General features: G+C 51.6%; 1 protein-coding gene across 1 annotated transcript in view; it reads left to right on the top strand.

Moving 5' to 3' along the window:
• The window catches only part of RRP1B (ribosomal RNA processing 1B), a 24,807-nt gene extending 335 nt beyond the window's left edge, over positions 1-24,472 (top strand). Inside the window, exons 2-15 of the mRNA XM_040621654.1 lie at positions 7,577-7,659; positions 9,182-9,239; positions 10,458-10,543; positions 10,905-10,966; positions 11,569-11,698; positions 12,516-12,580; positions 12,995-13,176; positions 14,715-14,806; positions 15,406-15,503; positions 16,501-16,520; positions 17,086-17,217; positions 19,474-19,643; positions 20,813-20,876; positions 21,703-24,472. Coding sequence (XP_040477588.1) covers positions 7,577-7,659; positions 9,182-9,239; positions 10,458-10,543; positions 10,905-10,966; positions 11,569-11,698; positions 12,516-12,580; positions 12,995-13,176; positions 14,715-14,806; positions 15,406-15,503; positions 16,501-16,520; positions 17,086-17,217; positions 19,474-19,643; positions 20,813-20,876; positions 21,703-21,896 — 1,436 coding nt within the window. The 3' untranslated portion in view covers positions 21,897-24,472. The remainder of the gene's footprint in view (positions 1-7,576; positions 7,660-9,181; positions 9,240-10,457; positions 10,544-10,904; positions 10,967-11,568; positions 11,699-12,515; positions 12,581-12,994; positions 13,177-14,714; positions 14,807-15,405; positions 15,504-16,500; positions 16,521-17,085; positions 17,218-19,473; positions 19,644-20,812; positions 20,877-21,702) is intronic.
• The last annotated feature ends 1,721 nt before the right edge of the window (positions 24,473-26,193 follow it).

Below are 26,193 nucleotides of genomic sequence, written 5' to 3'. Positions count from 1 at the left end.
GGGCGCTGCTGCCGGGCGCTGCTGCCGGGCGCTGCTGCCGGGCGCTGCTGCCGGGCGCTCCCGCCGCGCGCCTGTGTGCGTCCGCGCCGCGGGAACCGCTTCCCGCCGGGTGCAGCCCGCCGTGATGGTTGAGGAGCTGCCTAGTGTGCCCAAAGTCGCAGGGAGTGGGGACGCTGAGAGTGGGCCAGGCTGCCGGACCCTGAGCCCGGCCCTCGAATCACTACGCCAAGCCGAGTGTTTCTACTGTGCTCCGCACGGATTCACGTGTTGTCTGGTCTGACACCTTAGGTACAGGAGTTTAGAGCAGAGAAGACAGAATCCCTACTTTGAAAGTTGCACTAGTAAGCCGGGGCAGGAGGTGGATAACTAAAATAGAGTTTTGTAAGTGTAGGAAGGGAAAGGAAAATCACGGGAAGAGGGAGCTCCTCTATATAGGCTGTTCCAGGAAGGCCTCTGGGGTGATGAACGGGCGCGAACAGAGGCGGGAGAGAAGAGCAGAGCGTGCCCTAGAAATGGCTGGAAGACCAGTTAAGGGAGAGAGGGTGAGGGTGTTAGGACTTAAAGCTGGAAGAGTGGGCAGTGGCCTTGTCACGTTGGGCTTTGTAGTTTGTTTCCTGACTGCAGTGGGGTGCCAATGAAGGATTTCGTGTACCTGATGCAAAACATGTTGTGAGCTCTTGGTGTGAGTTACAGTATGCCGTGGGGGTTTTGTGCTGTGCTTGGATAAGTGTTGATTTGTTTACTGCTAATACTAATAACTTTAGAGTCTACTTGAAAGAACAGATGTGATCTACCCCTGTACTGGCTTTCTGAGTTTGATTTATTTTGAGGCGAAATCATAAAGGACTACCCAGGATAAAGAAAATACAGTTTTATGGGACGTCTGCTAGAAAGGAATGAAGAACAAATTCCTAACTTCAATTCTGCTAGGGATCTCCCTGAGAGATTTCACTTACTGTCATGGTTTCAGGGATCCCAAGTCCACGGAAGGTTCCTAACCTGAAGTCGCCGGAGCAGACCTGGCTACTTTGAGCTCAGAGAGGCCTTATGGACAGGGCACTTCCACCTTGGTGTCCCGTGGGCACCTCAGACTCAGATGCCCAAAAGTGATTCATTTTCCTGCCCCTAAAACCTTTTCTGCTTCACCTCTGTCACCATTCACTCAGAGTCTGCTGGACACATGGTAACGTCCTGGACTCCTCTTCCTGATCCTCTCCCCCACCCCTCATCCGTTGACTCTGGCCTCTACCCGTGTCATCTTCTGAGTTATTCTGCCCTCCCTGAGCCCCCTTTATCTTATCTAGACTCTGACCTTGCTCACTTCCTAACCAGTCCCTTAACTCCATTTGCCTCTCTTTTGAATCTGTCCTCCGCAGACCAGCCCAGGGCATCTTCTAAAACTGTTCTGATCACATCACTGCCTTCCTGGATTTCCAGGTCTGCAGGCAACGGTCTGTCCTCCCTTTCCCTTCCCACCTCAGCACCTACATGACTTCTTCGTTTTGGTTCCTAGGGTACAATTTCTCTCGTCTCTGCCTTTGCCTCTCTCTTTCACTCCCAGCATTCAGTCCAACATCACTTCCTCCAAAGTGCCTTCCCTACTATCTTACACCACCCCTCCAGGATTCCAAAATAGCCAGTGTGTCTCTATCGTGGCACTTAGCTGCTTCTTCGTTGTCTGTTAGTGTATCATTCTTCCCCAAACAGTGTAAGCTTCCGTCTGTCTGCTTAGCTAGAAGTGGGAGCCCATCCAGGCGTATGCCGGCCTGCCTGTACACAAGAACAGAAGAAAGGCCAGATGCATTACATATGGGCTGAGATGGCCAGTCAGAGCTTGTTGCTCAAACCCCTTTGATGAACAGGCCCAGGATCTAAGGGGACACAGGGGCATGAGGCCAGTGGGTGTACACCAGTGCTTCCAGGGTCCTGTCTGGTCAGCACCCATCACGCTGAGAGAGACTTATTTCGTATCTCTTGTTCACCACCACGTCCACCTTGCCTGGAGTACGCTGGGCCTCCGGAAAAGGAACCGTATGGTGAATGTGGTGGACAGTGACCATGGGGCGGAATAATCAAGGCCGCCGCCGCCCCTGAGCCCCATCAACATGAAATGCCAGTTGGGGAGTAACTCAGCCTGACGTGCGTCTCATGGACAGGCTCACAGTTTGTTGTGTTTTGTCATGTGCATAGTAAAGGAAATATGAAATCTTAGTCTTACTGACACAAAGAACTGCCCATCAGCAACATAAATAGCTGTGTGACTTTTTTTTTAGAGTGATCTTGGAGCACCTGGGTGGCTCAGTTAAGTGTCTGACTCTCGAGCTCAGCTCAGGTCTTGATCTTGGGGTCATGAGATCAAGCCTCGCGTTGGGCTCCATGCCTCGCATTTAATAAAAAATAAAAAAATAATCTCTACACCCAAAGTGGGGCTCAAACTCACAACCCTGAGATCAAGAGTCAGATGCTCCACCAGCTGAGCCAGCCGGGCGCCCTGATAGCCCTGTGATTTTAAAAACAAATTGGAAATCTTTGTAGTGTTTAAAGCAACTAAATGTTGCTTTGGTGTTTTAACTGTTGGTGCAGAGCACTCACAGACTGATCGCTGTCCATGGTTTTAGTCACGAGAGCTCATTTGTACTGTTCATTCATTCATTCGTGTCTTCAGCAGACACAGAGCACCTGCTGTGTGCTGTTATTATTCTTGGCACTGGGAATAGAGCAGTGAACAAAAGACAGAATTCCCTCCCCCCAGTTTTATTGATTCTGCAACTTTAAACATTTAACATCTGCAGAAATTGGGATGTATCTTAAAATCAATCTTGTGAGCATTTTATTTGCCCTTTGCTTTCATTTGGTGGCACATAAAAGAACCGTGCATCTTAGGGCTGATGGGGTCTCAGATTCAGTAATGAGGGAAGTGTTTCTTCATGCTGTTATGTTTAGGGGTCTCTGGACCCCATAGGTAGAATAAATGAGAGCTGTGGATGCTTTAACTGACCAGGTGTGGACTCACCCAGACCTAAAATGATTTCTGAGTCATTTCGTGCTAAGAGTAGCAGTCGGGTTTTCTCATTTCGCAACTTGTTGGAATTTACTCTGCCCACATCTCACTTCGTGTTTGCCTCATTTGCTGTGAAATAACTAAACCTATATTGTCAGAAACAGTGGCTTTGGTTTAAGAAAGTCAACCCCAAGAAGACAGGTCTGGGCTGAAACTCTTTAGATGAGTGCTTTACCCTCAGAGTGAAGAGAAATTAAATGATGAGCATTTCTCTGTTTTGCTTTAAATGCTTCAAAAATGGGTACTTTAGGCCTCCGGTTATGGAATGAATAAGTCATGGGATGAAAGGTACAGTGGGGAATATAGGCAGTGATAATGTAACAGTGTCGTGTGGGCGACACATGGTAGCTGCGCTTGTGGTGAGTACCTGAAGCTGATGTGACACTGTGTGTCAACTCTAAGTCCATTTTTTTAAAAAAATGAGAGGCTCAGTCAGTGGAGCATGGGACTTGATCTCGGGGTCAAGAGTTTGAGGCCCACATTGGGGGTAGAGATTACTTAATAGATAAAAGTTTTTTTAAATGGTACCTTGTTTTGACCAGCTAAATTCCTGGGTGAAAACAAATGATTTTTATACATATATTGAAAGTACATGTATTAAAAGGAGCTTCAGTAGCCTGCCGATGAAGAACATGAGACAATCATAATACCTACCAATAGTGCTGAACAGTGCTTTACTCTTACAAGGTGCTTCTAGTGCATGCTTTTAACTGTGATCCTAACCGTAAACTGTGTATATATCGCAGGTGAGGGAACAGGCCCAAGGGCTAGCTGATGGTTTTCTAATATAGCACAGCCAACAGTTAGTGAGCTGGGACCAAGCCACGGGTTTGTGACACTTTGCTGCCTCACATAGGAAGAAACAATATGTTTTCATGCCCGGCCCCCTTTCCAGCCCACTGTCTAGGGTCTACTGTCACCCTGTGACTTTGTGGAAATCCACAGTGAGGGAAGAGTATCACATAACCCTCTCTAGCATATCCTTCGCATCTTCGCCTACTACAGGGATGGGTTAGCCACCGATACTTGGAGTTGGTGTGACACGCTGGTGCACTTAGAAGAACCATCTGGAGATAAATACACACTGTGCTATTTTTAAGTGAAAAAGGCCAGAGTATGGAATGCATAGCACGTGTGACGCTATCTAGGTTCCACACACACAGCTGTGCGTCTGTGTGTTTCTGTACCATGTGTAAGTACTATGTCAGTGCACAGGAGCACCTAGAAAGATGCACAGCAGGCAGATGGCAGTGGTCGCTCTGGGGTACAGGAGGTAGTAAACAAGGTACTTTTGGTTGTGTCATTTTGTTGTCATATATGAATCTTTGCAATAAAACCGTTTTTATTGGTTAAGACTGTTCTTCAGTTACAACCTGACTGAACATCCATGCCACATTAGTTTTATTTACTTACTTATTTATCTATTTGAGAGCGAGAGAGCGTGTGTGCACACAAGCAGGCAAGCAGGGGGAGGAAAAGAGAGGGAGGCAGAAGGGATCTCAAGCAGATCCCACGACCCTGAGATCATGACCTGAGCCAAAACCGAGAGTCAGACACTTAACCGACGGAGCCTCCAGGTGCCCCCAAGCCAAACTAGTTTGAAAGGGAAAACCAAAGCACAGCGTCATGGCAGAGCTCAACTGATGGCAGCAGGACTGTTTTTCTCCGTTGCAAACTCTGCTCCCCTGGATTGCTTCCCTTCTCACACAGGCTCCCCAGCATGTGGCGAGGGGCCTGAGTGCAGGTGTAGACCATGTCCTCTTCATATCTGCTGGGAGAGAGCAGGAGCCCGAGATGGGCTCATCTGTTCAGCCCTGAACCAGCCCTGTGGCCAAGGGAATTCACGCGTTTTTGGCAGCAGCCCAGCTTGCTGGCTCCCCTTTCTGTGGGGTGAGCCCCACCCAGACCCCTGCCTCCCTCCCCAAGCCCTGCCTGGAGGGGATAATGGTCCAGCTGCTTGGCAGAGGCAGGGGCTGCCCAGCACCAGGCCTCACACAGGCACCACTGTCATTCAGTCCCGTGCGCGCTCAAGTTTGCCGGGGTTCACGGTTTTCTAGTTTCGTTATGAAGAGTTTTCTACACAGAAAGAAGAACGAAAACAGCCCATGGTAACACTTCAGTGACCTCATGCACTCCTTTTTTCCTTCTTTTTCTTTTTTTTTTTTTAAGATTTTATTTATTTATTTGACAGAGAGAGACAGCCAGCGAGAGAGGGAACACAAGCAGGGGGAGTGGGAGAGGAAGAAGCAGGCTCACAGCAGAGGAGCCTGACGTGGGGCTCGATCCCATAACGCCGGGATCACGCCCTGAGCTGAAGGCAGACGCTTAACCGCTGTGCCACCCAGGCGCCCCTTTTCCTTCTTTTTCTTAAGAAGGGGACTCACTTCTCCACTTCAGCCGCTGTTACTTCCTGCCTGGTTTGTCCCGTGCGTCAACTTCTCCTCCCACTAACGTGTTGTGGAGCAAATCGCAGACATCTCCTCTCCACGCACCTCGCTGTGGGTCTCCAGACGATGAGGACTCTTTGTACACAACCACAGTACCGTTACCACACCTGTTTAAAAGTCCTTCGTATGAAATAACTAATCTGAGTTTTCCTGTCACCTTGTGAATTTTTCTGTGACACAGAATCCAAGCAGGAGCCAGCCACTGCACTCTGCAGCTCCTGTCCGTCTTTCCCTTGCAGTTTACTTGTTGCCGGAACTGGGTCACTTGCCCCGGGGAGTTGCCTGCATTCGGTGTTTTGCTGACTGTACCCCATGGTCTCATTTGACATATTCCTCTGCCCCCGTGCTTCCCCACGAACTGGCACTAACGGTTAGACTCTACATGATGTCGGTTAGTTTTCATCTTTGTAAGAATACTTAGCAGGTGCTGCTGTGCTCTTCCTGTTGATGACAGCTGCCTCTGCAAGCTAAGATGTGACAGTGGAGGTCCGACTTATCCATCCTAAGTTCCTTGCCCTACCCACTAAATCACGATTGAATGTAACTACAAGTCACTTTGACAAACTTCCTGTGATCCTGATTGCCGTTGTCTCAGCTCTGGGGTAATCTGTCACTCACGCCATAGCTGTGCTAGCAATCAGCAACACCACCGCCCCCCCTCCGTGTGGCTTATTCATAACAAGGTGGGAGGGGTGGAGAAGCCAGTTGCCACGTTGTTGGCCCAACCCCTAAAGGAAATATATTTTAATAAACTTTACTCTAGTTCCTGGTATAGTGGTTTTAAGTGAGAAACTATCACAAAGAATCCAAATGCACCGTGACAAAAGTGTTGATATTAGAAAGGTCTTCGGTAACTGGGGAGTCAGCATCTACGCACCTCCAAAGGTGCGCTCTCAGCTCTCTGTGTGCTGAACTTCAGTGCGTCAAAGGGACCTGTGCAGCACTTTTTAATTATCTTTTGGTGTATTGAAATCACATGGATTCCCAATATATATGTACTTGTTTGCATTCACCTAGTTTGTCCTTTGATACTCCCAAGAGATTTTTCCTAGTATCTCCTAGTGAAGTACTAGTACAGACCACTGGTAACATGCACCAAGACATGAGGATTCTGTTTGTTCTCCGTAGGTTTGGAAACTCCAAGAACGTACCTTGCCTGATTTTTGAGATCCCTTATGTCCCTCAGCAATCATTTCATGACACCGGGGATCTACCCGGGAACTAGAAGGCTGTGTGTGACTTGTGTCTTGGTCAGAGGTGGTATAGGGCTTAAAAATGAGTCCAAACAAGGCTAACCAAGGTGACATCACTTAAAACAAGGCAAACATTGCCCAGTTCATGAAAACTGTAACCAGGAGGGAAAGAGATAGGGGTATAGCCAAGTTTGACCTCTTGGCAGGATCCTTAAAAGGGTGTCTTTGCAAAAATATCCCAAACCTCTCCCATTTTCCCAGGGCCAGTTGTATGAGACTTAAGCAAATCCTCCGTTTTGTTTCATGAGAGCAATGCACATGTTGGTGGGCGTGGTGAGGTGCTGGTGTTAGGCGGAGAGGAGCACACAGAGGGAGCTCATTTCATAAACGACCACCTCACTAGTTAGCTTCTGTTGTGATGACATGCGCTTCCTCACGCTACTCAGAGAATGAGGGCGCGCCACTACGACCTGCCCCATAAACAGTAACACCACGGAATCTGTACGTGTTTATTTTGTACCACAAGGAAGCGTATGCTTCAGAATAAAAAAGACATTCTCAGGGGCACCTGGGTCGCTCAATCTGTGAGGCGTCTGCCTTCGGCTCAGGTCATGATCTCGGGGTCCTGAGTTCGAGCTCCTCCTCAGGATCCCTGCTCAGCAGGGAGTCTGCTTCTCCCTCCCCTTCTCCCCCTCCCTGCTTGTGCTCTTTCTCGCTCAAATAAATAAATAAAATCTTAAGAAAAAAAAAAAGACATTTGTGGGTAAGAGAATGAAAACATTTGTGGTATTATTGTCGCTGCTTGCGTGGTGGTTCTAGACACTGAGACAGGAAATGCAAGGACTCTAAGATGTTTGTGCTGTTTTGTCCCCTAGGAGGTTTCAGTCAAGAAGAACTTCTAAAAATATGGAAAGGGCTCTTCTATTGCATGTGGGTGCAGGATGAACCCCTCCTACAGGTAACATACAGTTCCTTTTGTCATATGACTGGGGTTTTTGGCCCAATGGATAAAAAGGGCTTGTTTTCTGCTGGGTCAGTCTCCCGTGCACGTGAACAAATTATGAAGCCACGGCTCAGGGTTCAGTTGCTCACCTCTTGTCCATCTAGAGAGGGACACAGTGGCCAAGCAGTGAGGTTATCTCTTCAAATAATGAAGAATACACATAAAACAGAGATTTCTTATGTGTCTGTCATAGTCTCATAGGTTGGTTCCATGGAAGGCTTTACATATTTTAAAGTTTCTGTTTTATCTGTTATTATTGGTGATCAGTTGTGGCATGGCACTGGTCTAAGAGCCTGTGAGCACTGGGCTCCGAGCCCACCTCTGCCATGAGTTGAGTGGGTGCCAGGACTGGGCAGCCGCCTTGCTGGGGGTCAGGCTCTTTGTAGAGAAAGCAGTGGACCGGTCTCTGACACCCCAGCCTTAAAGTCCAGCAGAGACTTGGCACAGATGAGTATGTGTTTCTGGACCCATCTGCCAAGCATGCTGAGCCCCACCACCAAAACCGTTTCTGAAAGTGATGCTCACTGTTGACGGAGCTTTGCTGTGTGCATGAGAGCAGATCTGCCTTTGTAGAGTGGAGGGCGAGCCTTGAGGAACGCTCCTTGGAAGCCTGCGCTACGTAAGCGTCGTAGACTTGTCTGCATTTTAGCATGCGACTTCACCACTTTCCCCAAGCCATGTAATAGCAGGCTTTGATTTATTGCTGCCACCCCACTGAACATATTTTGAGTAGGACAGCAGGGCAAAATATTTTTAAGTTACATTCAGAAGTAACAACCGACAGCTTTAGTGGAGGAAGACAACAGATGAACGGGAGCATCATTTCCAGTCTGGGGGCTCATTTAAAATGGGCGAGGAAGACGTGAGCCCAGATGACGTGCAGGTCACACCGAGGAGGGCTGTTCTCATGTCACTCGTGAACAGGATTCTTGTATGGACTCTCCCCAGGGCGGGTCTCTTCCTAGACCCAGACCCCCAAATTCTCCCCGCCAGCAGGCTTGCTGCGTTGTAGCAGGACTTGATTTCCTGTGGCCCTTTTGCACTGGACAGAGTCTGGATGGGTGCCGTTCACCTTCGCTCCCTACCCCCACCCCCCACCCCCCATGGCAGCCTGGCTGCGAGCGAGCCGAGGCCAGGACTGTGTTCCACACGTATCCCTGAGGAGAGACAGTCCCCGTGTCTAATTTGGGGGCTTAGGATAGAATCTTCATTCATTGATATACTTTTAAAGCCAAGAATGGACAGCTAGTTTACCTCTGTGGGTCATTTGAACTAAAACTAGGGATACTTCTCTAAACGTGCGGCGTGATGCTCAGAGGCATACCACGTTGGCACAACAGCCCACTGAGACGGGGGTGTCCCACTTGGTAAAACTGAAGTAGTGACGTAACAGGAGGTGCAGACGCCAGCAGATGCTGTCCCGGCCAGTGCTGCCGCGTAATAACCCCGCTGTCTCTCCCCGACCCCGCCTTTGCAGGAGGAGCTAGCGAACACTATTTCCCAGCTCGTCCACGTTGTTAACAACTCAGAGGCCCGTAAGTCCTGATCATTTCATGACTTTCAAAACTTCCTCGTTCATCAGCTTGCGTAACTTGCCTAGGAAACTAGGCACTATTGTTTCTCCTTCCTTGAGGGTTTCCATTTTCCGGGGGCTTGTTGAACCAGCACATGGGGCTACCAGTGTGTGCATGGCAGGCGACAGACCTTCCCCGTGAGAAGGCCGTAACCCCAAAAGAGGGCCAATAAAAGAGGCATCTCGTACAGTATCGTGTGACCCGTCAAAGATTTAAAAAAAAAAAAATTTTAAAGTCTCCAGAGTCGGCACATTCTGAGTTGCTGAAGCGCTCTCAGAGGCTGTGCGTGCTTGTGCCAGGGCTCGCTGGAGTCTCTGGCTGCCAGGCTGTCCTCCTGAAGACTGGAGCCATGTAAGGTCATCACTGGTGATAAACCGTAAAGTAAGCCCTCTTTACCAAAAAGAACAAATGCAGGGAGAAAATGAACTATTTCCAAGACGTTCAGGCTTTGATTCCTGACAAAGGAAGAGACAGACTGCAGACCTGGTTGTTGGTTCTGCTTAGCACACCTCAGAGCGGACCCTTCCCACTGGCTTAGTAACCCCAGCGGCCCTGTGTTTCAGCCGGGCCCCAGCCCACTAGTAATGAGTAGAATTCTACACGCGAAATATCATCTAGGTTTTCACATATCAAGGAGGAATTATGCAAAAAGAAGTAAAAACAAACAGAAAAATTTGACAGTTATTTTTGGATGGAAAAGTGGTAGATTCATGGCTCAGAAGAGAAAAATAGAACATTTTGTTAGAGCTCAACCAGCTGACACAGAACATGAACCAAAAGGCTGAGTTTCTATGCGGATCGTCCAAGTGTTGATCAGAACGAATGCTTCGGAGTGATTGTTAGGTGTAGGTGGGCAGACAGGGCCTGTAGACATGGCTCAGAGAATTTCTGATTTTAATAGAAACAAAGCTTTGAGGCAGGTAAAGAAAAACGCTCCGTGGAGCGTTGTAGTTGGACATCAGGGTATTATCAGCCTTCCTGTGATAACAGGCTTTTGCGGAAATGGAAAATAAGTTACTGAGCAAGTTTAATTATTGACCGAATTTTCTAGCTACTGAAAAAATTCTTGGAAAAAGTAAATCATAAATAATCCTAGTTTGTTTCCCTTTGTTACTTTCTTGCTGTATGGTAGTATGTGAACCTGACAACCAAGTATTCAAAGCCTTTCGTTCACTGCAGAACACCTGTTCATTCAAACCTTTTGGCAAACCATGAATCGAGAGTGGAAGGGGATAGACCGGCTGCGCCTGGGCAAATACTATATGGTAAGACCTGAGCGCCTTTCCCGCGTCTGCTTCAGAAGCCGGTGAAGGGCACGGTGTTGAGCTGCTTCAGAGCAGTGGAAAGGTGTGTCTGTGAAGCAGAGCGAGCTCCAGGCTCAGTGTGGCGACGGGTAATGTGATCGTGGGACATCATTTGCATATGTGCTCGAAGGTGGCTCTGTTCTCTCGCAGCTGTTGTGAGTTTGGGGATCCTTAGTGAGCACTTTCTGATGGAAAGTTCACTGTGATGACGGTGACTGCACTGTACGAATGCAGGCTGTACCAATTCCACTGGCCTCTTCATTCTGCTAACTGATGGACATTTCTTACTTTCCCTTTTGTAACAAAAGTTGTCTCTCTCTAGCTGATCCGTTTGGTCCTGAGGCAGTCCTTTGAAGTTCTGAAGCGACATGGCTGGGAAGAAAGGTCGGTAAAGTATTGGGGCAAGCATTTGGTGGTTTTAAAACTTTTAAAGTGGGGCATCTGGGGGGCTCAGTCGGTTAAGCATCTGCCTTCAGCTTAGGTCATGATCCCAGAGTCCTGGGGTTGAGACCTGCATTGGGCTTTCCGCTCAGTGGGGAGCCTGCTTCTCCCTCCCTCTGCTTTCTCCCTCTGCTGTCTCCCTCTGCTCTCTCCCTCTGCTGTCTCCCTCTGCTCTCTCAAATAAATTAATTAATTAATTAATTAATTAATTAATCTTTTAAAGTGATAGTGTGTTTCTCAAGCGTTTCAAGTAGCGAGCTGAGCTTAGTTGCCTGATCTCTGCCTTTCTGTCTGCTGACTCCTGTGGGAAGCAGAACCTCCTTACTCGTGAAGAACCAGGAGCCCAGTAGAGACTCCTGAAGGAGTTGAGCCCGCGTGCAGCATTTTATACCCATTCCAGGGATTGCTCTTCTCCTCGGAGACTGCGCTCAGCCTTGCACTGTTGCGCAGTGTAGCAAGAGAACAAACGTGACTGTTTTCTTTCAGGGAAGAGCAAAGCGTTGGTATGCTGTAGTTTACAGAACCGTGTGTGTTGTTTTCTTCAGCCGAATCAAGCTCTTCCTCGATGTCTTGATGAAAGAAATCCTGCATCCTGAGAGCCAGTCTCCAAATGGAGTGAAATTCCACTTCATTGATATTTACCTGGATGAACTGTCCAAGGTGGGAGGGAAAGAGGTAAGAAACAGTGGGACAGCGGGCCGGCAGTGTCATGAGACCACAGCTGACCTGACCAGGACTCTGGCTCTCCACGCAGTCCCAGAGCTATGAGCGGCATAAATGGGCTCAACTTGTCTTTTGACAGATTCTTCCCCATCTGGGTATGTGTCCTAAGCAGCTACTGGGACACATGAACAAAGATTGTGCGCTAAGGATGTTCCTGGATGTCTTAGAATTGAAAGCAACTTATGTACTCCAGTAATAACATAAGAACATGGTCACGGTATTGATTTTTTTAAAAGCTGTAGGGGAAAAAAGCAGCAGACAGAGCTGTGCTCATGGACGCCTTTTTCGAGTGTATATTTATCCATGAGGAGACAGTGCGGGAAAGGAGACATGTTAGCTTGCACGTGATTATCTGAATTTGGGAATATCAGCAATTTTTACTTTTTTATTTTTACACTTTTTTTTAACAGGTGTTCTGCAGTGAACACTTTTTTTTTAATTAAAAGGAAGTAGAAATACTACATTTTTACCCACTGGTTTGTCTTATAGTTCCCGACAACATCTGTATAGAACTGTCTGTAGAGCAGGGGACGCAGAGCAGCACGGATCGGTGGGCTGGTTTTCTCTGGCCATTGCACAGCGATGCTCAGGCGGCTGGAGGGCGGCCGGGACCGTTAGCCTGGCTCTGAGCATCTGGGGAGTTCATGCGGAGTGCATTTTGGGTGTCGACAGAAGTGTTTTCCTGATCCAACCTGTGTGAAAAATGCAAATGGCTCCTTTTTCTAGGACAAATCAAAAAAATTGTTTCTATTCTGTTTCTAAATTTCAGCTTTTGGCAGATCAGAATCTCAAGTTTATTGATCCATTCTGCAAAATTGCTGCCAAGACTAAGGAGTAAGTGAGTCCTGTGTTTGTTTTTGCCGCTTCATTTGGTACTTAATTGTGGGTAATGGTGTTAAAATTGTTGGGAGGCTCGAGGCAAGATGCCTGTGATGGTTTATACAAAGCCCAGAACAGCTGAACTCTGAATTTCCATTAGCAAGACGTATGACCCTTAGAGTCATACCTGGGCTCTGCTGGCTTGACCCCAGACATTCCAGGAGTCACGCCCTCCCACAGCCACAGTTCCGTCTGCCTTTACCACGCGCTGCCCGCTGGTTCCGCACCGCTGCGGCTGGCTGGCGTGGGAGCGCTGCAGGCCAGGGGATGGGTCATGGCAGGCACTCGGGAGGCTGCAGTGGGCCGAGCGCAAAGCACCCCGCCACAGCCGCTAAATGACCAGGCCATCTGTTGTGCTTCCACTCTCAGCCAGACGTTGGTGCAGACGATAGCGAGGGGTGTTCTTGAAGTCATCGTAGACCAGTCTCCTTTCGGACCCGAAGAGACCCTCGAGGAACAGAAAACTCAAGTGGGTGAGAGCGAGTTCTCCGAAGAAGAGATGCCTGAAAACGAGGCGGCATGGAGAAGGCCAGCCAGTAAAAAGAAGCCGGGTGAGACGATTCCCTTGAAGTCTGTCTGTTTACATAAAGTTCTCCTCAGCTGAACACTTTTTAATGCATTTGTTGGAGTCTCACTGATACAACCTAAGAGTTTGTCGAAGGGGGCCCTGCTGTGGGGCCCCCCCCCCCACCGGGAAGGGAGGCCCGGGTGCACTGACACACACGGCTGTGCACCTGGGAGCCCCCCACGCCCACGCCTCCTCCCAGCGTCACATGAGCGCCCCCAGGGTTTCACGTTGTCATTGCTTTTGCTTTGGCTTTTGTTTGTTTCTGTTGTTTCGGGTTTTTTGCCGTTTAAACATGCTAACGTGGACTTGCTTCTGCAAGACGGTCGTGGGCGCTCACGCTGCGAACGTTCCATAGTTCTGCCTCCTCGCTTCCAGGGTGCGTAACAGCTGTTGGGGGCTGCTGCCGCTGGGGCCAGTCCTAGTCTTCAGGGGCTGCCTGTGGAGCCTGCATGTCAAGGTGCCGGTGTTTCCGACTCTGGCAGTGCTTGATGGCATCTCAGGGCGCAGCATTAGGTAAACGGTCCGATCAGGATATGCCTGTGCTTTTGAAATGCTGTATGACATTAAAAAGCCGAGATTTCAAAAACCAACGGCCAGAGGCAATTTAAACATTTTTTTAATAATGGGACACAAAACTATGTATAAGGAGCCCAGTTTGGTATGTGTCCTTAAAAATCTGGAAAGATACCAAAATGTCAGTCGTTGGCCACGTGTGGCAGAGTTATGGGTGTCTTCTGCTTTCTTTGTACTTTTGTCTGTTCTAAACTTTCTACAGCAATCATGTATTTTAATCAGAAAAACAATTATTAAAAAAAAGAAAGAAAAATTTTAATCTTAAATTCAGCATAGGTGACAGGATTAACCAGCTGACCTTGAGCAGGTGTCCTGCGGTCTCGGGAGTTGTCCCCTGCTCCTCCTGCGCGCCAGGTCTCTGTCTGAACTAGACACCTCTCCCGGCTCCGGGTGTCCTGCTTGTTGCCTGGGACCTGAGCACGCAGGGCCCTGCTCGTCTTCTCCAGGCTGTGCCCGGAGACGCCGCCACTAACGAGCTGCTAGGATTTGACAAGTTGTGAGTTTTCCTTAGTGGATATTATCTGCTTCTTCATGGGCGCTGGTTTGTTAAACGTTAGGAGTTGCATTGGTGTTAATCCACATCTGTGAGAAGTTAGTGTATTGTATAGATTTTTACCACAGCCTCAAATTTACCTGAAGCTGGGGACAGACTCCTGGGTGCGTTCTGCTCCCGCGTGCGGGGCCTCCCGCCCAGGGGCTCCTGCCCCCGCCGCCAGGGTTCACAGGAAGACAGAGCGTGCCAGATGGCACTGAGGGCTGCAGAGGGTTTGTCTGTGACGTCATCAAAAGGCAAAATGTGTCATTTCTCCAGGACTTCCTTTAACAAGCCTTCTTTGGGAGATGACAGATGTGTTTGCAGGGTATCTGTGAAGAGACCGACAGTGGCTGCTCTGCACGTAGTTGTTGCCATGTGTTTGAAGAGCTCTGTCTCTGGGTGTGTTTTGATAGCGCTGGGCAAGCAGCACTCCAGAAAGGACGGGGTCCACGACGACGGGGAGAGAGGCGGTGGGCGCCTGGAGGACGCTGGGCCCCTGCTCCAGGTTGGTAGAACGTAGGTTTGCTGTGCAGTGGCCTGGCTGAGTGGGAATTAGGGTCAGAGCTCATTATCCCCAGGTCCCGAGCATGCAGTCGTCCTTAATCCCTTCGCTCCCTGACGTCACCTTCCTTACAATGAGCTTACTGGGGGCAAATTTAAATGGGACAGAATTTTGAAAGATGTTGGTATTCGCTCTGGCTTGAACTGTTATGATCGTTCCCTTCCCTGCAACAAAGGCAGCTCGGTGCTTTCCCAGTGAAGGTTACTGTGTTACCAAGAGCAAGTTGGACGTCTAGATTCAGTTTACAAAGCAGCACACCAGGCAAATTTTATGTGGTGTGTTTTACCACAATTTTTTTTTTTTTTAAAGAAAGAATAAATAGAACAGAGGAAGATTGGCATTCCCCAAAAATAAGTAGAACAGATTTCTCAAAGATGGCATTTAACCTTTTGGTCACTGAGTCTTAGCACTCACCTGTTAAGACCATCCTGCTGCTGAAGGCGCCCGGAATCCCCCACTGCTGGCTTCTGTCACCAGTGGAAGTGACTTTCTAAGGGTGTGGTTTGCCTGCGGGTTTATGTTTTGTTGCTCTTCTCGCACAGTTCGACTACAAGGCTGTTGCTGACCGACTCCTGGAAATCACCAACAAGAAGAACATCCCTCCCTTCAACAGGAAGCGTCTCTCCAAACTCATCAAAAAGTAAGTGACCAGTGGGCAGGGTCTGCTGACTGTCATCCGTGTTTGCGCAGCTCGCGGTGGACGGTGCGTCCCCTCCACCCTCACCTCTGCCGGCCTTCATCACGTCTAGCCCTAGCATGCAGCGTGCCCATGTCAGCTGAAAGGTTTTGGGGAATAGCCACTCCCCTGCCGGCACGTCGACGCCTCACGTGCCCCTGCACTCAGCTCCTATAGCCGCCTCCTAGTGGTGCAAAGAGAAGTCGATCGGTGATGGCTGCATTTGTAGAGCCAGAGATGGCGGTGTAAGGGTGCCGCTTAGGTGTGGCCGAGGTCGCTCAGCTCCCGTCGCAGTGATGCCAGAGTGTGGCCGTACCAGGAATTCAGCACGGAGCAGCACCGTGGCTTCTCGTGGTTGGCGACAAGGAACAGCCGAGGTGGACTGCCCGCTGTATGAGCAGGCGCTGCTCTGAGCACTGGACATAAATTAGCTCATGCTAAGAAAAGCCCTGCAGGACGGCTTGTCGTTTCCCCGCCTCACAAACAGCTCGGCCGGGGCACGGGGCTTGCCCGACGTCCCAGCTGGCAGGTGGCGGGGCTGGACTCACACACGCTGTCCGCTCCCCCAGAGCTCTGCCCCCCACCCAGCACACGGCCCCCTCACTTCCTTTTTGTTCTAACCCCGGTACTGCATGGAACATCTTCTCGACGAGGTGAACAGAGAGGACAGTGGGACATAAACAGAGATAGAAGCTGCTTCAGCCTTGAGACAGAAGTTTGAATTTCTTCTGTGTGAATGAACCAAGATGGAATCTCTAGATTGCCACGTCCTTGAGGGCGCTGGCCTTAACTGAGGGCAATTTGTCCTTCAGGCCTTTGCATCCCCACCACCTTTAGCCTCCCCTTCTAGAAGGAAAAAAGTGAACTAACACACCCAGGGAGCACAGCTTAAAAGTTGTGTGCATGTGTTTTCAGAAGACAGAAAGAAGGACTTTCTTCAGGGGCTTTTGTTCTCTTTCAGATTCCAGGATCTCTCCGAAGGTGAGGAAGTCCGAGGATTACAGCGGGTGATGTTACATGACCCCGGGCCCCACTGAGGCACTTACAGCAAATATTGCAAAAGAGGATTCAGAGACGTTGGGAACATGAATAGCGGCCTTTACCTGTGAAGGCCGTCCACTGGGCAGAGCTCGGGGGGCCAGCATGCAGGGCCTCCCGTCCCAGGGACCCGAGCCGGGGTGGCATGGGCGGTCATCGTCCTTTTGACAGGAAGGATTTCTGTTGGTCTAGGAAGCTTCTGGTTTGATTCTTTAGGAAAAAGAGTTGACCTCTTAGACTCCCTTTCCTTTGCTGCCATGGTCGGTTGTGCCCCTGGGGGAGCTGTTGTCTGTAGCCGGTGACGCGTGAGCGAGCGTTCCTGGGGAGCGGCTGAGCCCCAGGGGCCGCGCTGTCAGGGTGTCCCCACAGTGCGGTTCCTGCATCCGCAGCAGGTGTGGGTTGGGGAGGTCGTGAGAAGCGGGAGTGAGGACGCAGGGTCAGGGTGGAGGATCTTCCCGTGTGAGGTGGGGCCAGTCTCAGGAAGCCGACACATGCCGCTCGTGTCCAGCAGGCAGTCTGTCTCAGCTCGGTTTTGCGGAGGAGGCTTCTGCTGACCAGGACGAGCAAGCCCTCAGCCGAGGGAAGCATAAGAAGAAAGGGAATAAACTCCTAGAGAAGACGGAGCTGGAGAAAGAGACAGGTGAGCCGAGAAGCTTGGCGGACGAGGGAGGGGGAGGCCAGGTGCAGGGCTGCCTGGGTCAGGGTGGAGCCGCAGCGCCCGCTCCTGTGGCTCAAGAGGAAAGACGCTGAGTGTGTGATTTTCTGCGGCACCGACAGGCTCCCTGAACGAAAAGCCCGTGTTACTTAAGAAAGTCATATGTGTGAAAGATACAGGAGGAGCAAGCAGAGCTGGATAGGGAGGGTCCCAGGCTGTGACAGAGCTTTGGCAGTCTTAGACAACCCAATGGAAAGCCCCCTGGCCCAGGAGAAGGGCCCCCTCACCACCACTGAGCAGAACTGGCCAGACCTTAGCACCTGTGCCATGCTCAGTCACTGGTTGGGAGCTATCTGGAGGGAATGTGGGTTTGACTCCAGTGCTGTGGCAGGTGCCGAGGGGCCACCGCTGGGGGCTGTCAGCCTAAAATATATCTTGCAGCTGAACAGCTCTTTCTTATAGGGAGGCTCACAAAATGCATCTCCATGACTGTCATGGAAACTTCTGGAAGCTTCTGGTCAGAGAGAGAAACTGCCTGCTTCCAGGGCTAGTAGTCTGCAAAGTTCAGGGAAGCTTCGCTGGCTCTGTTACCCAGACTGGGGAAGCCACAGAAGGGTCCAAGCTACCAGTTGTATTTTGAAAATCTTTTCCTTGGCAGAGGTCAATGAGCCTTTGTATTCAAAACCATTTGAATCTGATGTGAAGTCTAGACACGTGTGGGGGAAAGAAGATATTTGGGGAGTGGAAGCAAGATGGAGGTCATGGACAAGAGGGAAAATTTCGATAACTTTCTTTCATAAGTCCTGTCTCTTAGTCCCTACGTAACACAAGAACAGTATCTCAGGATCAACGGTAACTTTCCCTTCCTCTCCGTTCGCTCAGCATCTCGAATCATCAGAGGGGGGTGATCGTGTTGAAAATCATTATCTCCTCAGGAGATTCCCAACAAACCATTAAGTGTTCCTTTTTCCTTTTTTTTTTTTTTTTATTTATTTAACGGAAAGCCTACCTGGGCTTACCCGTGTAGAGCCTGTGTAAATGAGGAGCCAGGCTCTGGATCTGCTTTCCACGTCCCTCGTGGGGCCCTGCAGCGCGTCCCTACCAGTAACGGCAAACCGTTCCACCTTGACGCCAGGCCGGGATCGTTAACAAGCCTTGTGACCGCAGGGCTGCCGGTATTTCTTCCCCGGCCCTTCCCGCACGGGCTTGCTGACAGCATCCAGCTCGCGCAGGGCAGGCACTGTGCTGCGGCGCTCGGTGTGCGTAACAGGCACCCGAGTGCGCTTGGCTCAGTGCTGATCCCGGGCTAACGGTGTCTCTGATGAGTTAGCTGAACCAGTTTGTGGTCAGAAGTCCCAGCTGGGGGAGCACACGGAAGTCTCCCCTGGGCTCCCGGAAGTCTGTTCTCACCTTAGATCTTCCCTGAGCATCTCTGTCGCGGGTACCACTGTCCCTCAGCCCTCTAGACACCATTCATTGGTGCTCTTTCTTCGCTGAGAATATCAGGGAAGTCTCCGAGTCTCAATTCTCGGGCCCTAGCAGTCTTCCTTGGCACTGGAACTATTGCTAAAGAAGCCACAGGGTCAAGGAAGGTTTTCCTCTCAGAAGGGGTCCTTCCTGTGTCTCTGCTGTGGGCGAAGGTGCAGGGACAGAGGGCCCCCGGGTCTCCCCTCGTTTGTGGCATCATGGGGTCTGCTGAGGGAAGGCAGCAGTTTCCAAGCTAGGAGCGCCAAGACCTTGCAGAAGCTAGCAGTGTGATGTCCGCTCCATTGGGCCTCCAGACTCCCCAGGGACCCCAGACTCAAGCAGGGGCCTCACTGGGGATGGCAGTAGGTTGTAAAATTGTAAAACACCCAGCAAGGGTTCTTTATCTGCCAGTAACTGATCTGCAGGTCCTAACTAGGACCTCGTGCTTGCTCCTTCATATCAGACTTCTCAATGGAAGGTGAGGTCTCTGATCGGAAATGAGAAAATGAGTTACTATGTAACAGATGCTCTTTGAAAGGCAGAAATCTTCAGAGGAGCTAAGTTGGAAGATAGATAAAGATGGGTTCTTGTGGCTGAACAGCTAGGAAACCTTTGGCCATGCGGGCCCGGGGCTGGGTAGAAAAAGACCCGTGTGTGCCTGGAGTTCGCACCTGCCAATTCGAGAGCTGTGTGTGATACGATGCAGGAAGCACTGGGTGTGGGGTGTCCAAGCTGGAGACGCTGCGTCTCTCTCCCACGCATGACCTCTCCTCTCGTACTCCCTCACGCAGGAAGGCGGGGACGCTTTCAGCCCTTCGAAGAAGCAGCAGCTGAGGCCAGAGAATGACTTTGTGAAGTTTGACACCCCCTTCTTACCAAAGCCACTGTTCTTCAGAAGAGCCAAGAGCAGTGCCCCTGCCGCCTCCGCACCCCGTGCGGTGCAGGTACGTGAGCTCAGCCCCACGGGCTGCCCCCCACCCCCCTGCAACCGCACAGCCCGTTCCTGCCTGAGAGCCACGCACCCGGGCACATGCGCTGGGCCTCGGGCCCCGTTGCTGCCCTCCTGAGCCCGGGTGTGCTGTGCTGGGGGTCCCCAGGGCCGCAGTGGCTCTGGGGCTCTGGTCTCCACCTGGTGGCACGGGCTCATCTCTCAGCGATCTGGGACGGCCTGAGAAATCAGTCCAGGGGGGTTGCAGGTGTGTTGGGTGATGCCTCGTATTAGAATTTCTGGGAACAGGGAAGACCTGGAGGAGGAAGGACATTAGGGGTCCCTGCTCAGGATATTGGGGGGGGGGAGCAGCACAGTCGCCATCACGGTGGCAGGACAGGGTGGCGGCTGCTCCCAGAAGGATGTGTCAGGGCCACAGTGAAGCACATAGCCAGCTCCGCTAGGTGCCTTTGGGTGGTGTGGAGCGAGGTGCAGACCGAAGCCGCGTGGTCCGGGTGCTCCTGGGCTGGCCCTGCCAGGAGGCCCACAGAGCGGTGACTGTTTCAGGGAAGGAGGAGGTGCTGTTTCAGTACCTGCTTGAACTAGCAGAGGGGCAACTGCCTGTGTTAACTATACACACGTATGATGTTTGCGGAACACCTGCCAGTGACTCCACAGATAGAAGACAAATTCCTCTTCTAAACCGTTTATGGTCTTAAAGCACAAATGGTGTGGGTAGAATTATAAGGTTCATCAGAAATGGGGGTGCTTCATCATGCAAAGTGGGCCCACGGGCAGGAATCTTTCAAATAGAAAACAGCTTAGATAATTCTCATGAATTGTTAGAACATCCAGATCTGTTATGCATGAAACACTGGGAAGCATGTGCGCTGCCCGTCGAAGCCAGAGTCCATCCCTGGTGTGTGTGAAACTGTAAAACTCAAAGTGAATGGCGGTCCTTGCAGCTCTGAAATGCCGAGCTTTTTCTTGTCAGCTGGGAGGTTCCGACACCACTCTGTGCCCTGCTTTCCTCCCCTGGATGCAACACGTGGCCGCCACATGGCCAGAGACACTAGGCCCAGGGCCGGCACGTCCTGATGGAGGGTTTCCCGGGGACAGCGTGGTCGCCTGGCCAAGCGTCTCCACCACCGCTGTCTCACTCCCTTTGTTGTTCTACCTTTACAGCGAGACAAGACGCCATCCAGCTCCAAAAAAGTCACCTTCGGGCTGAACAGAAATATGACTGCGGGTGAGTGTGGGGGATGGAGCCCCTGATCTGTTCCCAAGTCAGAATTCCAGCCACCAAGCTGTTGGTGGGGTGGCCAGGGTCTGGTGCTTCTGGAAGGAGCCTGTCTGGTAGAAGACATGGGGGAAAGCCATCTCCTCGAGCCTACCCACGCAGAACGCTTGAGGCTCTCCTGCCTGGGGGTGACTGATGGTCCCCAGTCATGGCTGCCTCTGCTGACATTTGGAGCCGTGTGTCCAGGAGGAGACGGGAGGAGAGAGATATTCTCATCTCGTCTGGTTGCGTTTATGTTGGTGCCGTTCGCTTGTTTTGTTTTGTTAACGGAAACCAAACTCTTTAAAGAACGTAATGCGTTTAAGACCTGACTTTTCATAGGGCCCACGAGTAAATGTGTGTGTGTGTGCGCACGCACGTGCGTTGGGGAGGGACCATCTGAGGGGCCCCTGGGCTTGCGAGGCCTTGTTTCGGGAGCTGGAGACAGTGGGAGGAGTAGATCAGCTGGAAAGAAAGGCTCTTCCCACAGCCACTCGAGCCTTAGGTTCATCCGTGTTCCCTGAGCGCCCCTGACCCCGAGTCCCTCCTGTCAGAACCTGACCCACCCGGCACCCCCTCCCATGCCATCTGTGGACGTTGGTTCATTCATTCCTGTGAAACAGGATGCTGACTCCATTTCCTCCAAAAGCTCTGGGCCTGCTCTCCACAGGGCCTCGTGACAGGGCTGCCCTGCTGGGGCGCGCGGCCCAGCTCCCATGGGGGACAGTGCTTGGCTGGGTGGGCGGGTCGGAAGTGCTCCACCGTTAACATGTGGCCTTGCTTTCATCTGGGGCAGAATTCAAGAAGACGGACAAGAGTATCCTGGTCAGTCCCACGGGCCCCTCCCGAGTGGCCTTCAACCCCGAGCAGAGGCCCCTCCATGGAGTGCTGAAGACGCCCACGAGCTCGCCTACCAGCAACCCCCTGGGGACCAAGAAGCTGCTGACTGCCACGCCAAAGAGAAGGCCGACAGCTATGGACTTCTTCTAGAGTAGCGGCAGGGTCCTTTTAAAGACTGTGTTTGTACAGATAGTCTATAAATTATAACTTTAAGAAGGTGGGGCCTTTTTTATTGTTTTATAAATCCCCGTAAATTGTATAAACAAGGTCTGAGCGGGAGCTGCTGCTTCTCCATCCCTTCTGTGGGGGCTGTGGGCGTCTTGCTGAAGGTTTTGCTACAAACGCCGTTGGTGCATGAGCTGTCCGGGGCCTCGTGTTTGCGGGTGAATTTCGTGACCCCCACCAAGGTGGGAGCTGAGCTCAGTGACCATCCGTCACGTGGCACTGACGCTGTCGGCGCCGTGGGAGCGGGAGGCGGTGGCCTCGCCCACGGACGGCAGAGCTCGGGCGCTCAGCACTGCACTGGCCGTGCCGAACTGGCTTCCGGTGGCTTTTGGTCTTCGCCAAGCACGCGGGGCCTTCCTCCCCTGTTCCCCAGGTGTCTGGCAGTTTGTGCCAGGGAGACGTGTGTAACCAGATCAGCAATATGGTGGTAGCTTCTTTCCCCTGGGCCTGCAGGAGGGGCGGGGAGAGAAGAGCCTCCACCCTTAGGACGCCTCTTTCCTCCCCTGGGCCTTGTTTCCTTCCCTGTGTTCCTACCTCTCAGGCCAGCCCAAAGTGTCTTGACCGGTGAGCGCCGCTCGGCTCTCACCCGAGACTGTGAGCACGCTCCTTCCTCCGGGTCCTGTGCTCCGGTTGCTCTTCTTACCTGCATGTAAGCCTTTGAGCCAGCCGAAGTGACTGGCGTTCCCAGAAGCAGCTTTCCTGGCTCGGACGGAAATTCCTGTCCTCAGGCGCGGCGGCAGCATCGGAAAGGCTGAGCCCTACTGGAAGGCGGAGCTCGGCAGCCTTCAGGAATCGTTCGCGCGTACGTATTTGTCCGTAGCTACCTTTATCTGAAGTACTGGCGCTTGCACTCGAGATTTTTATAGACTTCCGACCTCAGTTCATTACAGATGTGTGTGGCAGGCGCTCAGACTTCCGCTGGGGGAGCAGGGACGGACTGTGGGGAAGCCGCATCCGCCCCTCGAGCCCGAGTGACGGACACGAGGCAGATTCAGAAATCAGGTGGTCACCTAAGGAGAGCCACTGGCCCCCAGCTCCTGTTTGAGTTTACGAAGTAACAATCACAAACCTCAAGAAGAGGTACGAAACTCGGGGGTCTGTTGTTTGGGCATAGGGGTGCTCAGTGCTGCCCCTGGTCCGCTCTCCGCTCAGGGGACTTCGGGCCTCCTGGGAGTGAAAGCTGCCTCCCCCGTCCTGCCTCTGCCCCACGCAGGCCCCCAGCGTTGCCTCTGGGACCGACCATTGCTTCGTGTGACAAAGGAGGCCCACTGGGATGGCAGGGCTGTGTTGATGTGACTTCGGTTTCTTAATCACGTCATCAGGGTGGGGCTCTGCGAATACGTCGCCATGAGGTCAGGCAGGCCCGGCTGGCGCGTGGTAGAGGCCCGCTGAGAAGGAAGTAGGAACCTTGTCCTTTGCCTGCCCTGTAATAAAGTTTTGTCCAAATTAGTCCATGAGATAAGACAATTCACATTGAGCTGTCAGATAGACCCTGTAACGAGAAGTCTTACGTCCGAGATGCCGTGGTGGTGTTTGCATGGGGCTTTTGTGCCGCATTCGGTAAAATGCTTAAAACCACATTCAAAACCAAATCTGATCATGGGAGAAGATTAGATTGGAATATTCAAGTATTTTTAACTTTTTGTTTAAAAAAAAAGTGTTTCATTATCCTTGGCCAGATTATTTTTCTAACAGCTTTTATTTTAGCTTTAAAGATGGGCCATGCAGTCCAGCGGGCTTGAGATATTTTAGCAAAAGACATCCGAGGGCACGGGCGGGTGGATGCAGGGACCTCCCTTCACACACACACGGCGTCCAGCCGAGCGTCCAGGAGATGCACCTGCTGGCAATGCCGCGCCTCCGGACTCGGGTCCAAAAGTGACCACAGTTCCATCCCTCCTCCTCTAAATCTGTCCTAACGTACTCCATTTTGTGGGTAAGTTCAGTGGGTTTACTGTGGCTTATTTTTAATGCCTAAATTTTGGCAAAAAAGGAAGGCAGAAAACTTTTTTTTAATTCTCATTACACACACACCAAGAATGTGTTGCACAAAGAAAATGTATTCAGAATACCGGTTTTCTATTCGATGCATGTTATTTTCCTAGGCAGAGTTGCTGAGGGGACTTGGAAGTGCAGAACTGGAAATCCTTTACATTAATGCTGGTGATCTTACAGTATTTTGTACAATGGTCCTCTTCCCCCCGACCCCGTATGTCTGGTTGGTTTTGTACAATTTGGTACTACACTTTATAAATGCATAAACCTTTCTAACTCCCTGTTTACGTGAAAGCACAAAGGAGGGTCAGGGAAATCGGGAAGTGCTTGTTAGTGTTGGAAAGGACATGAAAAGGAACCTGTCTTTTGATCTGTGTGTTTTCTCTGCATTTCCCTGACTCTGCTGGCAAGAACCGTGTGTTTACGATCAGTCTGTACTCCCGTCTACAGAGTGTGTCCGTCGCATCAAAGCCAAGTCCAATAAACAAAACCTGTCTTTGCACTCACATTTGTACTTGATGTTGGCTGTCCGTGTGCATGGAAGTAGGCCTCTGGGGAACGATGGGAAGGCAGGGAGTCGGCGGATGCTGACATCAGCCCTGCGTGCCTGACAACAAGGCTCTTCAGGGCCCTGTCCCTCTGCACGCCCCCTACCCAGAGCCAGCAAGGGGCTGCTGCGCACGGCTCCTGGAGAGGTTCCCGCAGAAACACCACTACCGGGCCTGACGCCTCTGCTCCACGGGCCTTGCCTCTGAGCGTGAGCAGAGAGGTGCCCGTGTCCCAGGGGGAGACGCCCAGCTCCCTCCCAGAGACATGGCTGCCACTTGGGTGGTGAGGCCACATCCTCCCGGCGACCACCTGCTCTCCTCCTGGGGACCAGCGACGCACTCCACAGCGGGCGGGTAGGCAGGAGACAGGTGCTGTGCCCTTTACCTTTATCCGCATGTGTTCCCGAACAAACTTACTCAGCTGTGGTCTAGATCCCAGACCAGTTCCGCAGAGGGTGACTTAAGCCCTAACATAACAATCCAAATACCAGTACAGCCTGTCCCCGCCATCTGTCATCCCGACCTGACCCCAAGTCTCCACAGCACATCCTCGTGCCTTCGTCCGCTCCTTCAACAGTGGCCAGTTGAGTTTCGGTCTCTTGCTGTTCGAAAACGTAGCTCAAGTGTCAGCTGGGGCTTGCACCCTACACCTCGGTGGGAGCGCAGACACCCAGGAGGATCTCCAAGGCCCCTGGGCCCAATAGCCTCTGCCTGGTTCTTGTTCTCCCTTCGCGCCAAATGGAGGCACGGGGCCTTCTGCCCACAGCCGCCCTGTCCTAAGATGCTGCAGGCATCAGGGAGCAAACCTGCTCCCTGGGGCTTGGGGTCAGGAGTCCCATCCCTCGTCCACCGCAGACCTAGAACTGTGCACATCAGTTTAAAGACTGGTCCGTCACGGGCTTTGTCCCCATTTCCATGCCCGGACTCAGCTCCCGGTGGGCACCTGCTGTCCCGCACTCCATGACAGGCTCAGCTCTGTCCCCGCGTTCCCATTCGAGCTCAGTGTGTGCGGCAGAAAACCGTCGCCCTGGCAGGAGCCACGCCCGTTAGCAGGCAAGTTGCTCAGCAGCAGTTTCCCCTCCACATCCTGACAGAATACTCCACTGGTTCCACGCCAGCCCTCCGTCCAGCTGCGCTTGCTGAGCCCCTGCCGTGGTCAGGCACTGTCTGCGCTCTGCTGCGGGATCCGGGCCCTGCCGGAGGGGACTGGACGGAAAGACAGGTGAAGTCAGAGCTCCGGGGAGGAGAGCAGGGAGCACGCGTGGGGCTGGTGCTGTCTCATGAGGAATAAGCCCCCCCCCCCCGCTACATCTGGCCAATCTTGTAGATTGGTACCAGACTTTACACTTTACACTCCTAAGTTTCTACTGAATTTAATAAAAAGTACAATCTGGAAGCAGTGCTGCTTGTACTAAGTGTTGGAAAGACCATTAAATGGAATCCATGGTTTCATTTGTGTATGTTTCTTCCTTAATTTACCTAACTCTGCTGGCAAGGACTGTTTACGAGAAGGTAGCATTTGAACAGAGGCCCAAAGAAATTAAAAAGTGAGCCATATGGGTGTCTGGAGAATATATTGCAGGAGGAGCAGCACGTACAAAGGCCCTGTGGCAGGTACCTGTTCAGTGAATTCTAAGACCCGTGAGGAGGCGGGACTTCCGGAAAGGTAGTGTGACGTG

Source organism: Ursus maritimus, unplaced genomic scaffold, assembly GCF_017311325.1.
Source record: "Ursus maritimus isolate PB19 unplaced genomic scaffold, ASM1731132v1 scaffold_4, whole genome shotgun sequence".
NCBI lineage: Eukaryota > Metazoa > Chordata > Mammalia > Carnivora > Ursidae > Ursus > Ursus maritimus.
This window is presented reverse-complemented; position numbering and strand designations above follow the sequence as displayed.